We start from the raw sequence: 13,276 nt of genomic DNA on the forward strand, positions 1-13,276 counted from the left end.
CAGAGCGCTCACGACGTACGGCACGGCACGCCACGCCACGCACGCACGACGACTGTGTCACTTCCATCGGTGTTTGTGTCTTCACCGTCGTCCATAATAGGTGATGTCACAGTGCTGTTACCACCGACGTCGACCTCCATAGGTGTCGAGTCACTATCATCACCCTCTATAGGTGTCTCATCACCCTCCATAGGCGTCTCATCACCCTCCATAGGCGTCTCATCAACCTCCATAGGCGTCTCGCCAACCTCCATAGGCGTCTCATCACCCTCCATAGGCGTCTCATCAACCTCCATAGGCGTCTCGCCAACCTCCATAGGCGTCTCATCAACCTCCATAGGCGTCTCATCACCCTCCATAGGCGTCTCATCAACCTCCATAGGCGTCTCATCACCCTCCATAGGCGTCTCATCAACCTCCATAGGCGTCTCATCAACCTCCATAGGTGTCTCATCAACCTCCGCACCGCGATTTCCAAACTTTGGTTCCAAACCTTCACGCTATAGGTGTATTCCATTATGGCAATGCTAAATTCGATCAAAAACCGTGATCTCTAATATCAAAAAATCTTGCAAGTTCGCAATGCCAAAAGTACCCAATGAAAAGCAAAACCATTTCTGCTCTAATATAAGATTTTATCTCTCGCGGCACCCAAAGGCCTCCGTCGGCCGGGGACCGCGCTCGATACACCCTTGGTTCGGAAACAGTAAAATGTGTTTACTTTTCCCCTACCTTTTTTACTTCGAGGGGGGGAGGGGGTCGGCTTTTGGTGACTTTTCCCGCAAAAGGGACCAAGTTTCAACCTGCTATATAAGCATTTTCTTTGTAACGCAGTCCCCATACTCTTTGCACAAGAAATGGGCACACGAATACCGCCATATCCCAAAACCACCTCGCTCCATAGGCCGTGTACAAAGTAAACGGGTAAGAAATTGCCCATTATCCTGGATCTAGACGGAGCTCTCACGACGTACGGCACGGCACGCACGCTCGACGACTGTGTCACTTCCATCGGTGTTGTGTCTTCACCGTCGTCCATAATAGGTGATGTCACAGTGCTGTTACCACCGACGTCGACCTCCATAGGTGTCGAGTCACTATCATCATCCTCTATAGGTGTCTCATCAACCTCCATAGGCGTCTCATCACCCTCCATAGGCGTCTCATCATTTTCACTTTTCTGGAAAGTTCTTTTCTTTTAGTGGTAGGCCGCCATGTGAGTGTCGTAGTTAACGCGCATGTGACGGTTTTTTTTAACATCTAGCTTCTTAGTAGTAGTTAACGCGCATGTAGTAGTCTCGCGACAGATCGAACTGTGTTTAATCATTGCCACGGATGGCACATACAAATAATTACTACATGTACATTGTAACAAAAAATGAGATCAAAAAAGCAAAATGTGCCCAAGCTCGAACGTCGCTGGTAAGAAGTTGCCCATATTATCCTGGGTCAAAAATATTGTTGTTTAAACGACGAAGCCGACCGACGCGACCCAGCTGTCTCTCTCCACCCCCCCCCCCCACCCCTTCCTCGACAAGCGCGGCGCTCTCTCGCAACGACACGACTTGGTTCTCCATGGACGCCGTATAAATGTCACGTGCTAACGGCCACGCGCGGGAAACGAACGTGGGAGATAGGCCAAACCACTATGGACGCACGAAAATGTCTCGTGCTAACGGTCACGTGCAGGAAATGGACAGGGGATGGGCCATAGGCGGCCCCCATGCTGGTCTGGTTCCCAGACCCAAAAATCTCCGACTAGGCTCTGTCGAATTTAGGGTCTGGTATCACCCAAAATCACGTGACCAAAAAGGAGGAATTCCTCCTCTTTCGAAGTTATCCGAAATGTTCCGAACGTGTTGTCGTCAACATTCGGACAGTATCGTTGATGTTCGGTACGGACTCGTAATGTCAGTCCTGTCGGCCGTAGATCCAGGAGTTTTTATGTCAGTAATTGCCAATGCAGGCGTTGTGCCTAAATAAAGCGTTTGCAAAGCGATGCGACAAGTTCAAAATATAAAAACCTGGGATCTGGTAAGTTTTTTTCCTTTTTCTTCAAAAATATTTTTTTCAAAGGTGTTTTGACTTGAGTGTTCATTAGACATTAATTGAGGATTAAGTTTCATGATTTTTAAAAGTGGTAAAAATGAGGCAAAATCTGGTTACTAGCTGTCGAAGTTATACGTGTTGAACAATATTGTCATTAATTGACGATCAAAATAATCTCGTAACCCTCCGGCCTGGCGGCCGTTGGGAGGAGGGTTACGTTATCGCAACTAGTAGTACTTGCAGACACGGTTTCCCTGGAGATGACCCCCAACCCTGACAAGTTGCGTCATGCTCTATTTTTAACCGTGGGTGATACCTGACCTAAGATTTTTAACAAGAGACGTCAAGAAATCTTTGGTCAGGGAACCAGACTACCCCCATGCCAAAACCCGCGTAAAATATGTACGCGCGGCCGATCTAGACGGAGCTCTCACGCTACCCCCCCCCCCCCAGACCGTCCAGTCACCCCCACTCTATCCTTTTTTGATTCAACACCGAGGAAGACGACCTGGCCGACTTTGAACCACCCCCCCCCCCCCCCCCATCGACCAAGATGGCCGCTGCTTCTCCTCCACGCTCTCTCTATGATTCAAAGAAAAAGAAAGTAGAGAATAAATGCCGATCTGAGCATGGAGCAACTGAGCAGTCGTTATCACGCAAAAAGGCTCGTAGTCTCGTCGCCCAGGCAAGCCAAAAAGGTCGTGCACACTTCTCTGTGAACTCTAGACAATTGACTGTTGATAATTCTTTGAATGCTTGAACATTGTATTTGATTATTTTGCTCACCCTTTATGTGGATGATTGTTATGCTCTGTGTACAAACAAACTTTGAATTGATTGTTGTTGTTGTTTACCACTTGATGTTTATTTACTGTTAACGTTTATTATTAAACAAAGCTTTAGCTCTTTATTAAAAAAAAAAAACACAATAATAAAGGCGGGTCTACGAGTCTGCGCTGACAGAGAATTTATGGTTGTCACGTGATCTTTTTTTAGGCGGTCTATTTAAAAAAAAAATTAAGAACGCGAGGGGGAAAAGGGGACACACTCTTGCCTTAAAAAAGTATTCTACCCCCGTTAGTCATTCTACTCCTTCTACCCCCTCTTAACTCTCACTTTTTTAACTTATTATTTACAGTAGAAACACTAAACCGGGGGGGGGAGTGTCGGGTATAGACGGGGGGGGGGGTAGAAAAGAAAAGACTTCTACCCCCCTTTTTTAGGAGACTTCTACGGGGGGTAAAAAAGTAAAGACTTCTACTCCCTTTTTAGAGACTTCCACCCCATCCATTTCTTAACTTATTTCTGTTAATAAAACTGCGTCTCGTGAAGGAGTAATGAGAGTTTTGTACATGGGGGTAGAAAACAGGGGGTAGAAGGGTTAGAAAACCCTAAAAGTACCGATTGTGTCTATATTTCATCCTCGATCTCATATTCTATTGTGGTAGTAGAATCATGGAGATAAAATAGACAGTTCTCTAAAGAACAAACTCTACCTGGCAAGTAGATACACACATGGTGTTACCGCAAACCAATATTGATAACTCACCATGCAATACCTCAAATCATATATGGTCTATACTTGTTCGAATTGATACATTTCTGCAGATGACGGTATCCACTCGTTATCATCACCTCGTTGACACGCAAAGCCATACCCCAATGCAACCAGAACAAACCCAAATATCATGGCTACAGTTAAAATAAGAACAGTCTGTTGTTTACGCTGAACCAAGATGGGATCTGGCACCAGGACGCAGGCGAATGTAGGGGGTTGCAGATTGCTGACGACACCCGTAACAAACCCAAGGAACCAGCGATGGTCAAGCTGTATCAGAATGATAATAATGCGAAAAATAGTTAATACCTAACGTTTCGACCCGTCTTTGCAATGACGTCATCACACGCTGCCCTGTCTTCTTTTGGTCTACCATTTTCAAGATGGCGTGCGTGACATATAATGCGCGCTTATTATGCAGATGGCAGAAACGCACTTCCAAAAATGAAGACGCAACCAAGAGCAATAGGGAGTTTTCGGTTTCGACCACGGATGATTTGCGACGGTTTGTCATTTTCAGCTCAACGCAGATTCATCCCGAGTAGGCCTATACTGTGGTAGAAATTAAGGGACGGCCGGTCGTGACCGTCCTCAACGCCGCTGCAAGCGCAGATGATGCAAAATGTCATCATTACCGTCGCAGAACCATCCGTCGTCGAAAACGAAAGCTCCTTAATTTCAGGGGGCAACGCCATATATTATTAATAGGGACAATTCATGCGTGATTGCTACAATTTATTTGTTTATTTACTTTTTTTCCATCAACAATCAATATCAGAAATGGGCTAGTCACAACAAGAGCAGTGTAGGCCTCATATCGTACAGAATCTTGACCGTCAGATCCTTTCTCTCGATATACTTACTCTGTTGTCTTCGTGCATGATGACATCCTCCCAATTTTCTCTGTCCATCTTCAAGTCGTCAAATACCAAGCTGTGCAAATAGTTGGCAACAAAACAAGGGTTCATACCGGTGATGTTGACTTCCGTTTTGAACATATCAGCCTGAAAAGGAGAAAACAAAGTGTTTTTTTAAAAACTCTTTCAAATAGAACAATTTGACATGGTGCCTGAACCACTGACCCGGATCTTGTGTCAAACACACCCAGAAAGGTGGATTAAAGTCACTTCAAATCAGCACCGTGGCTTGGAGAGCCGCAATCACAAGCGACTGGAACGAGAGACTACGCACGCAAGTGGCGCACGCTTCGCCAGTCGATCGCCCCTCGACTCGCGCGTGTGGTCTACCGTTCCAGGTTGCTGTTTATGCCACGAAGGCTTTGACAAAAGGCTAAGCTTGACCCGGAGTTTTGGGTGTCCTTACCGGCATGTGCGTCCAATCGCATTGATCACTGCTATTGGTCAAATCAGTCACGTGGGACAGATCCACCAGAAAATATGGAAAATATGCCTGGTCAAAAGAAAAGAAAAAAAACCTCAGTTATGAAAAGGGCTCATTTGACTTCGTTACAAGTGATAGTTCTGTTTGAAATTAAAGCTTTACAAAGTTTTGGGGAAATAGGTTCAGTCAAAGAAATAGAATCTAAGGTGTATAGATTCGTTATATACAATATCTTCCCAAAACTCTGTACTATGTGTTCATTTCAAACTGAACTATCACTTTAATTTGCTACGAATCTAAAGTGAAGTTTATATTCGCAAACAGAAATCAACACTTTCGTAAATAGAGTGACGTCACAAAAATACTTTAATACACTGCTCTATAATGTTTTCAGGGAAAGCATCCTACCATGAATTTGCCGCCAGGCACAGGTTGCAACTCCATTCCCAGAGAAAGCCTCTTAACCTCGCTTTCACATGCCTTGGCATCACCCGTGCCCTCTAGTCTGTACAACTCCGGCTGTGTAGATTGCCTTGATATCGATGCATCGACGTCACTTCCGTTATTGGTGAATGTTGATTGGAGGACGCAAGATGACCTCTTATGCAAATCAGATGACCTGACAGTTTCGTGGTATCCAGGTGGAGTACATGGGTTGGCGATCGTGTCTTTTGATGATTTAATCATCTAAGCCAACAAAGAGAGTATGCCAGTTTACTTTTATAACTGTTTTGAGTGTGAATTGATCATAATATTCTTTAAATGAATTAAACTTGCATCGGAAATAAAAAATAACAACTTTGGTTTTACCCATAAACTGATGATAAGAAGTTTTCAGAGCGCAGCTTTGGAACTCCCTCCCGGACACTGTCAAACTCTCCAATCACTCAACACATTCAAGAACAGTTTAAAAACTCATTTTCATAGAGAAGCTTTTTGTTAAGTTTGTTTTCTTATTTTGTTGTTTGCTACTTTGCTTGTTGTTCTTTTGTAAAGTAGCGCCATGAGCGCCGCTTGCGGCGGATACCGGCGCTTAATTAAGTGTCTATTATTATTACTTATTATGTGTCTTACTACTAGGATTTAGTACCTAAAAAACTACTGCACAAATCACAGGCATATTACTCGATTGGGATTCGAACCCACGACCTTTGCAATTACAGAACAGTGTCTTACCAACTACATGTAGACCACTGAGATTGCCCTGTTTTATAGAGGCAGTTCGAATCCTATATTTAAGCACCGGGTATACGGCAACGATTATATGGAAACTTGCATCGGGGATAAATTGTTGCAGCTGCATTGGCCAATTTTTATGAAACACGTGCATGTTCAATAAAGGTGCCACCCCTACCTTATCAATGAGGTCGTGCTGGAACCGTCTGTACGCCGCTCGTAGTCCGTAGCAGGAGATACTCCGAGTAAACACGCTATATTCCTCCGCGTACAGTTCAAGTGTTCCGACATTCTCATTGGCTGTGAGCGAAGAGTTACCATCTATCTTTACCTCGTAAGTGATCCGGGCAGAACTGTGCGTGACTTCGAGTAAACCATACGTCAACTTTGTTCTGTCTTTTTCCATGAAGTAATTTTGCCCTGGGTTGATATCCTGTGTTAGAGATGGGTTTGAATAAAATAGCTCGTGAAATGTTCAAAGGCACTGGACACTAATTATTAACAAGTAATTGTTAGCATTAAATACGTATCTTGGTAACGAGCAATGGAGAGTTGTGGATAAGTGTAAACCATTATGAGAAACGGCTCCCTATAATATATGAAGTAGTGTTTTGAGAAAGAGTTAATTTCTCAGTCAAATAATAAAAGACTTCAGGCCTGAAGCCTTTTATTATTCAGATGAAAACACGCATTAATTTGTGCAACAAGGGCGTTGCTCTTTCAATATTCTCTTGCAACATTCAATCTTGAAGATGCTGTAAACCCAATTCAACATTTTCTGTCTCTACACAGGAAAATACATCGTGTGATTGGTTTGAGTTTTTTCCCAATCAAATTTAACACTATTTTCAAAAGGTTGTGTAATTATTATCACAAATAGTGTGGCTATCAGTTTTGCTTTGCATTATTGTTTCCCATATAGTAAAGTTGTCCAACCTTGGTTGGCAACAACTCGGGCCGTGACTTTGCACCACATTCCCAAATCCATTCAAATTTAACAAAACTTACAGGTTTTATAATCCCCAACAATTCGTTTTCACGTGTCCAGCGGTGTCTAGCTATATCATTAGCCGTCATGACGTGCGGTTCAAAGGTACCGTTGCTGGTGTTGAAGGCGTAAGATGAAAGCAAAACACGGACTTCGTCCAACTTCGTCTGAAGCCTATTGGCAAAGTTTTAAAAATAAATTTTGGTTAAAAATCTTAGCTAACAGGTTTTACCGTTAAAGGCAAGGGACACTATTGGTAATAACTTAAAATAATTATTAGCACCAAACCTTACTTGGTAACGAGTAATGGGGAGAGGTTGATGGAATAAAACACTGTGAGAAACAGCTGCCTCTGAAGTAATGTTATTTAATTTCGAGACCTCAGATTTAGAATTTGAGGTCCCAAAATCAAGCATCTGAAAGCACATAACTTCGTGTGACAAGGGTGTTTTTTTTTCTTTCATTATTATCTCGCAACTTCGACGACCAATTGAGCTCAACTTTTCACAGGTTTGTTATTTTGTATATAGGTTGAAATACACCAAGTGAGATGACTAGTCTTTGGCAATTACCAATAGTGTCCAGTGTCTTTAAAGTTTAAAGGACCGATTTTCGGAAAAACGTACATTTTTGAACGAATTTTGACCAAATGACCGTTTAGCCACATAAATGCACAACATACATGTATTACAAATGTGTAATATTCGTATAACACTATGGACCTTTTGCGCATGATATCTCAGTTTCACACGCAACGGTACATACTTTAATGCCTCGATCTCATCCGTAGCAAGCAGGAAAACCTCGGTAGTTTCATGCTGGTCTCTGGGAACGATCCTACTGATGGAGTCTACACAAGACTCGAGAAACGCACTTGGTTTCTTTTTATCTGTCATCATAAGAACATTGAACATTATTGTTCGTTTATGTATTTATTAATTTATCTTAAAAGTAATAAACTATACAAGGGAAACCAACCGGGTATTTAATAGTAAGCCTTTTTAAGGTATGGTGGATGACCGGCACAGTATTGCGACACTGGGTGCGTTCGATTAGCTCCCCCGGGTCGACCCCAGTCTGCCCCCGGTATATTCGAATAGCTTTGACGTGACTCCAGGGGCTCACCCGGGCTCACCCAGGGGCTCAGTCCCAAGTACCCTGCTTGTGGAACGGGTCACTTGGGGCTGACCCGAGGTGCATGACGTCACCACGAGAGGGCGAGTGATCGTTCGATTAGCTCTTGTCAGGGGCTCACCCGAGTGAGCACCGCGGGGTCGACCCAGGGAAGCCTATTGAACGCACCCTATAATAATTACGTTTGTGGATTACTTTTTCTGTCGAAACCCAAACCAAACAGTGCACTACTGTGTCCACCATAACTCAAAAGGGCTAATTGATTTGGGGTTAAACAAAGAAAAATTTACAGACCGGGATTTGAACCAACGACCTCCGGAGAAATGTGCCGGTGCTCTTACTAATATCGTGAACTCTCTTGGCTGTCTCCCTACTTTGTCAACATCTTTTGTGCGGAGTGCTATGGCTAAAATATATAATTTGTAACCAATTTACAAATTAAACAAATAGTTAACTGTAACAAAAACTTACTTTGTTTGATCCTGTACGTTTTTTCTTCAACTTTGCCTAGTGATCCGTTTATATCAAACTTCCAGGAGAATAGGCGTGGCTTAGGAAAAGGGGTTTCAACTTCGATCACAATGCCGTATTGTGTGACCTTAGGGAAGATTTAAAGAAAAACAAAATGATCGTTATGGATGAACTAAAGAATATCTCATTTTTAAATAGATTTTATTATCTGATTTGTAAGTTAGTTATCAGTTCAAGTTTTAAGACCAATAGTTGTGAAATTCATTTTATTTTGTTTGTTTGCTTATATTGTATGAAGATAATAATATTGAGACACAATTTTGGTATAAACGCTAACAAAATAGCTAATGGCCTGTCGTTTCGACCCGTGCAGAAAGAAATACTAGGGTTGAAAAGTCGGACCAACAATTATTTTTTATCTTGATTCGAAACTTATTGTGTGTAGACGGTTATTTTAAAACGTCTGTTAGTGTCACTCAACTGCTAACATTGTGGTGTTGAACAGGTGTAGTTGGTGATGAAGTTGCAATGGTCTTGGTGTTGGTGTTGAAGTTTGTGTAAGTGCTAAATAATTGATGTTGGTGTTGACGTTGGTTTTTGTATTTGTGTCGAGTTAGTAATGGTGTTGGTGCTGAAACTGGAAGTTGGTATTGGTGTTAAAGACACTGGACACTGTTGGTAATATTGTCAAAGACCAGTCTTCTCGCTTGGTGCATCTCAACATGTGTAAAATAACAAACCTGTGAAAAATTGAGCTCAATTGGTCATTGAAGTTGCGAGATAATAATGAAAGAAGAAAAAAACACCCTTGCCACACGAAGTTGTGTGCTTTCAGATGCTTGTTTTCGAGACCTCAAATTCTAAACTTGAGGTCTCGAAATCAAATTCGTGGAAAACTACTTCTTTCTCGAAAACTACGTCACCTTAGAGGGAGCTGTTTCTCACAATGTTTTATACTATCAACCTCTCCCCATTACTCGTTACAAAGTAAGGTTTTGTGCTAATTATTTTGAGTATATACCAATAGTGTCCACTGCCTTTAAGTGTTGGTTTTGCAGTTGATGTCATATTTTATTATGTGTTGATGTTGGTGGTATAGTGTTAGTTTTTGAGTTGATAGGTGGAGTTTTCTTGTTCATTTTACCTTCATGTCGTCACTATACGATTCGCATACTTCCGGGATGTTGGAACGACCACTTAAAACCACAACGGATATCATGAAGAATATGGCAATGACAGTTCCAATGGTCACCAACGAAACGGTTATTACGTTACAGTGCAGACCTCCTCCAGCCATGGTGACGTCACTGTGATGTCATTTTTTAGTTTACTTTATTGTAGATGCTGCATAGTAAAAAAGAATTAACAACTTATTGCAACAACATTAAGACAATGATTCAACTGTTAAATAAATGTTACACTAAAGTTACCTGTTCGTGTATTGTCATCTAGCCTTTGAGAAAGACTGTTATTTTTTGCATTTTTACCATAGGTCCTTTTGGTTGGTAAGCAGTTTGCAGCCGCCAATTATTGTTTCTCTGTTATATTAAAACTGACCGTTCGGATGAAATATAAGAACTACCTACGTGAGTTGTTTTCCTCTCAAAACAAAAGTTGGATAACATCATAAAGACATTCATTAGAAACTATCAAGTGTAAACTCATAACATGTTGTAACACAGAAACATTATGTATTTGGTTTGCGGTAACACCATGTGTGTATCGTAGAGTTTGTTCTTAGAGAACTGTCTTGCTTTATTCTACTACCGTTGAGTAGATGTTCGGAGGTTCGGGAGACTTCTCAGTTCTGAAAAAACTGTCATGCTTTTTTAAATATTACCCGGGCGGATGGTATAGAAAAATGGCTGGGACTACTACTTATAGGATCGCGATTAACTGTACTACCGCGGAGTCAGATCTTAAATTTGTCTCAACATTTCGACTAGCTTGCTCTAGTCATCATCAGAAGATACACACATGGTGTTACCGCAAACCAAATATATATTGATACCTCACCATGCAATGCCCCCAAATTATATAAACATAAACATTGTTATATGAAGACGTTTAGCTCACCCATGGAACACCTCAAAACTCCATCTTGTACTCATTGCGTTGGACGGGTTGGCTGTACAACAGGTAGAGCAACCACAACCAATAAATCTATTATTACATTGTACTTGCTATACGTCGTGCAGAGAATAAAGACTTACTAATCGATAAGCATATTAAGAATCTACATGCAGGCAGTATTTGGATACTCAGTGTAGTCTGTAGTGTCTTTACATGGACCCTATTGGTAATTGTCAAAGACAAGTCGTCTCGATCATTTGGTGTATCTCAACATATGCATAAACTAACAAACCTGTGAAAATTTGAGCCCAAATTGGTCGTCGAAGTTGCCAGATAATATTAAAAGAAAAAAACACCCTTGTCACACGAAGTTGTGTGCTGTCAGATGCTTGATTTCAAGACCTCGAAACCTAATTCTGAGGTCTCGAAATTAAATTCGTGGAAAATTACTTCTTTCTCGAAAACTACGTTACTCACAATATTTTTATACTATCTCCCCAATACTCGTAATCAAGAAAGGTTTTATGCTAATAATTATTTTGAGCAATTACCAATAGTGTCCACTGCCCTTAACCATCCCACTTTTTGAGTTAATTGAAAACTATATGAATATTACATCATTTCTATTGCGTATTGTTTCATGAACATTCGTAAATTATCACTATATAATAAGGTAGCCGTCCAGAAAGACTCTGCTCATTGTCGAAACGTCAAGCCATCAACTATTTGTTGCATTTATACCAGGTCTTTTTGTTCAATAGGCCCCCTAGTGTGTAGCAGCCAGGCCCAATTCTATTTTCGGAAATCAATAGTTGCAATTATGGCCCTTTTCGAAACCACGGCTTCGGCTTTGGACTCGGCTCAGGCTAGCTTGGCCCCGCGATTGTTTTGCAATATTGCGCTTGCGTATGCGCTCAGGGTTCAGACAAGTAGACAGAGCCTGATGCCGAATCCAAAGCAAAATCCAGTCGTTTCGAAAGGGTCTAAGAGTCATATGACACTCATGGTGCGCTTTCGAGGCTGCAAACTACTGTTTCAGTCGTTGGACAATGGCAAATGGTCAATTCAACCGAAACAAAGTTATTGGTTCGACCGCTGTCTTGATTGGCGAAGTTAATTTTGTTAACGTATAGTTACCGATATCGCCACATGAATACCATCCGCAACAATAATTACTGGAGGAGATATATCTGTATCACACACAAACACATATGGGCCCAATTTCATAGGGCTGCTTATTAGTAGAAAAATTAGCAATAAGCAAAGCAAATTTATGCTTACCAGAATAACTTTACCAGCTTAACTGCCATGTCACATAATACAATAATTGTTAAGCAATATTTTCTGCTTAAAGCCATTATACACTTTCGGTACAGAAAAAACAAGTTCACAGATTAACAAATAATTTGCAGGGTTTACAGAAGGTAATGGTGAAAGACTTATCTTGAAATATTATTCCATGAAATGCTTTACTTTTTGAGAAAACATTAAAACAATATCAATTCTCGTTGTCGAGAATTACGGATTTATTTTAAACACATGTCATGGCACGGCGAAACGTAGGGAAACAAGGGTTGGTTTTCCTCGTTATTTTCTCCAGACTCCGATGACCGATGAGCCTAAATTTTCACAGGTTTGTTGTTTTATATAAAAGTTGTGGTACAGGAAGTGTGGGCCTTGGACAATACTGTTTACCGAAAGGGTCCAATGGCTTTAACTACCATGTCACATAATACAATATATTGTTAAGCAATATTTTCCGCTTACGCAGCGCTATGAAATTGGGCCCCGGATCGATCCAGATGTGTAGACTTGCCCAGTTCTTCAGAGTCGAGCTCTAAAACGCTCGATGAGTGCTCTCTTCCGGCGACAAAACAAAAAACAGTGTCACTATTTCGACGGCGATTGTGTTTAAACCGCAGCGTGGGGACCGGAGCAAACAAGTTCTGGAACATCTTTTTGATGGCCGGAAAATAGACGAAAAGGAAAAGTACAGTTCTCTTGGGTTGGAGTGACATTTCTGGTTGCATTTATGGGATATTTAAGTTACTCGAAACAGTCATTCGGGGAAGATGTGGTAAGTGAACAAAATGTGTAAAAGCAACAGCACATGCCGTGCTTTTGAATTGGTGATTTTGGAGTAATATGCCTGTGGTGCGCGCCATTCGTGGGTACGAATGAGGGCCGATTTCCCAAAGATCTCAAATTGATAGTAACTTCAAATTAATCGTAGTTGCAAAGTAAAGTGTGATGTCACAATACAAATCTCTATGGTGATACTGAAAATTTGTCTTGCGATGAATTTTATTGTTTTGTGAAATCGGCCCCAGAGGGACGTGTGAAGCCCGAGGGCCATTTCCCACGAATGGCGCGTCAACCGATACGAGCGCATTTTGCGTCTTACCTTACACCTGTAACGTCATGCTATTGTTAAAATCGCTCCATTAGTCCCAAAGACTTGTTATATTTACGTCTTGAGAATTTAC

At 41.6% G+C, this 13,276-nt stretch overlaps 1 protein-coding gene across 1 annotated transcript; it reads right to left on the reverse strand.

Moving 5' to 3' along the window:
* Positions 1–2,898: 2,898 nt before the first annotated feature.
* On the reverse strand, positions 2,899–10,847 carry LOC139940880 (ectonucleoside triphosphate diphosphohydrolase 1-like). Its single transcript, XM_071937256.1, has 10 exons — positions 10,794–10,847; positions 9,862–10,061; positions 8,718–8,844; positions 7,878–8,001; positions 7,133–7,286; positions 6,303–6,557; positions 5,357–5,635; positions 4,931–5,017; positions 4,471–4,611; positions 2,899–3,877 (listed from the first exon to the last, which is right to left on the reverse strand). Exons 2-10 carry the CDS (start codon positions 10,012–10,014, stop codon positions 3,626–3,628), a joined length of 1,572 nt encoding a protein of 523 aa, XP_071793357.1. The 5' UTR covers positions 10,015–10,061; positions 10,794–10,847; the 3' UTR covers positions 2,899–3,625.
* Positions 10,848–13,276: the final 2,429 nt, after the last annotated feature.

Source organism: Asterias amurensis, chromosome 8, assembly GCF_032118995.1.
Source record: "Asterias amurensis chromosome 8, ASM3211899v1".
NCBI lineage: Eukaryota > Metazoa > Echinodermata > Asteroidea > Forcipulatida > Asteriidae > Asterias > Asterias amurensis.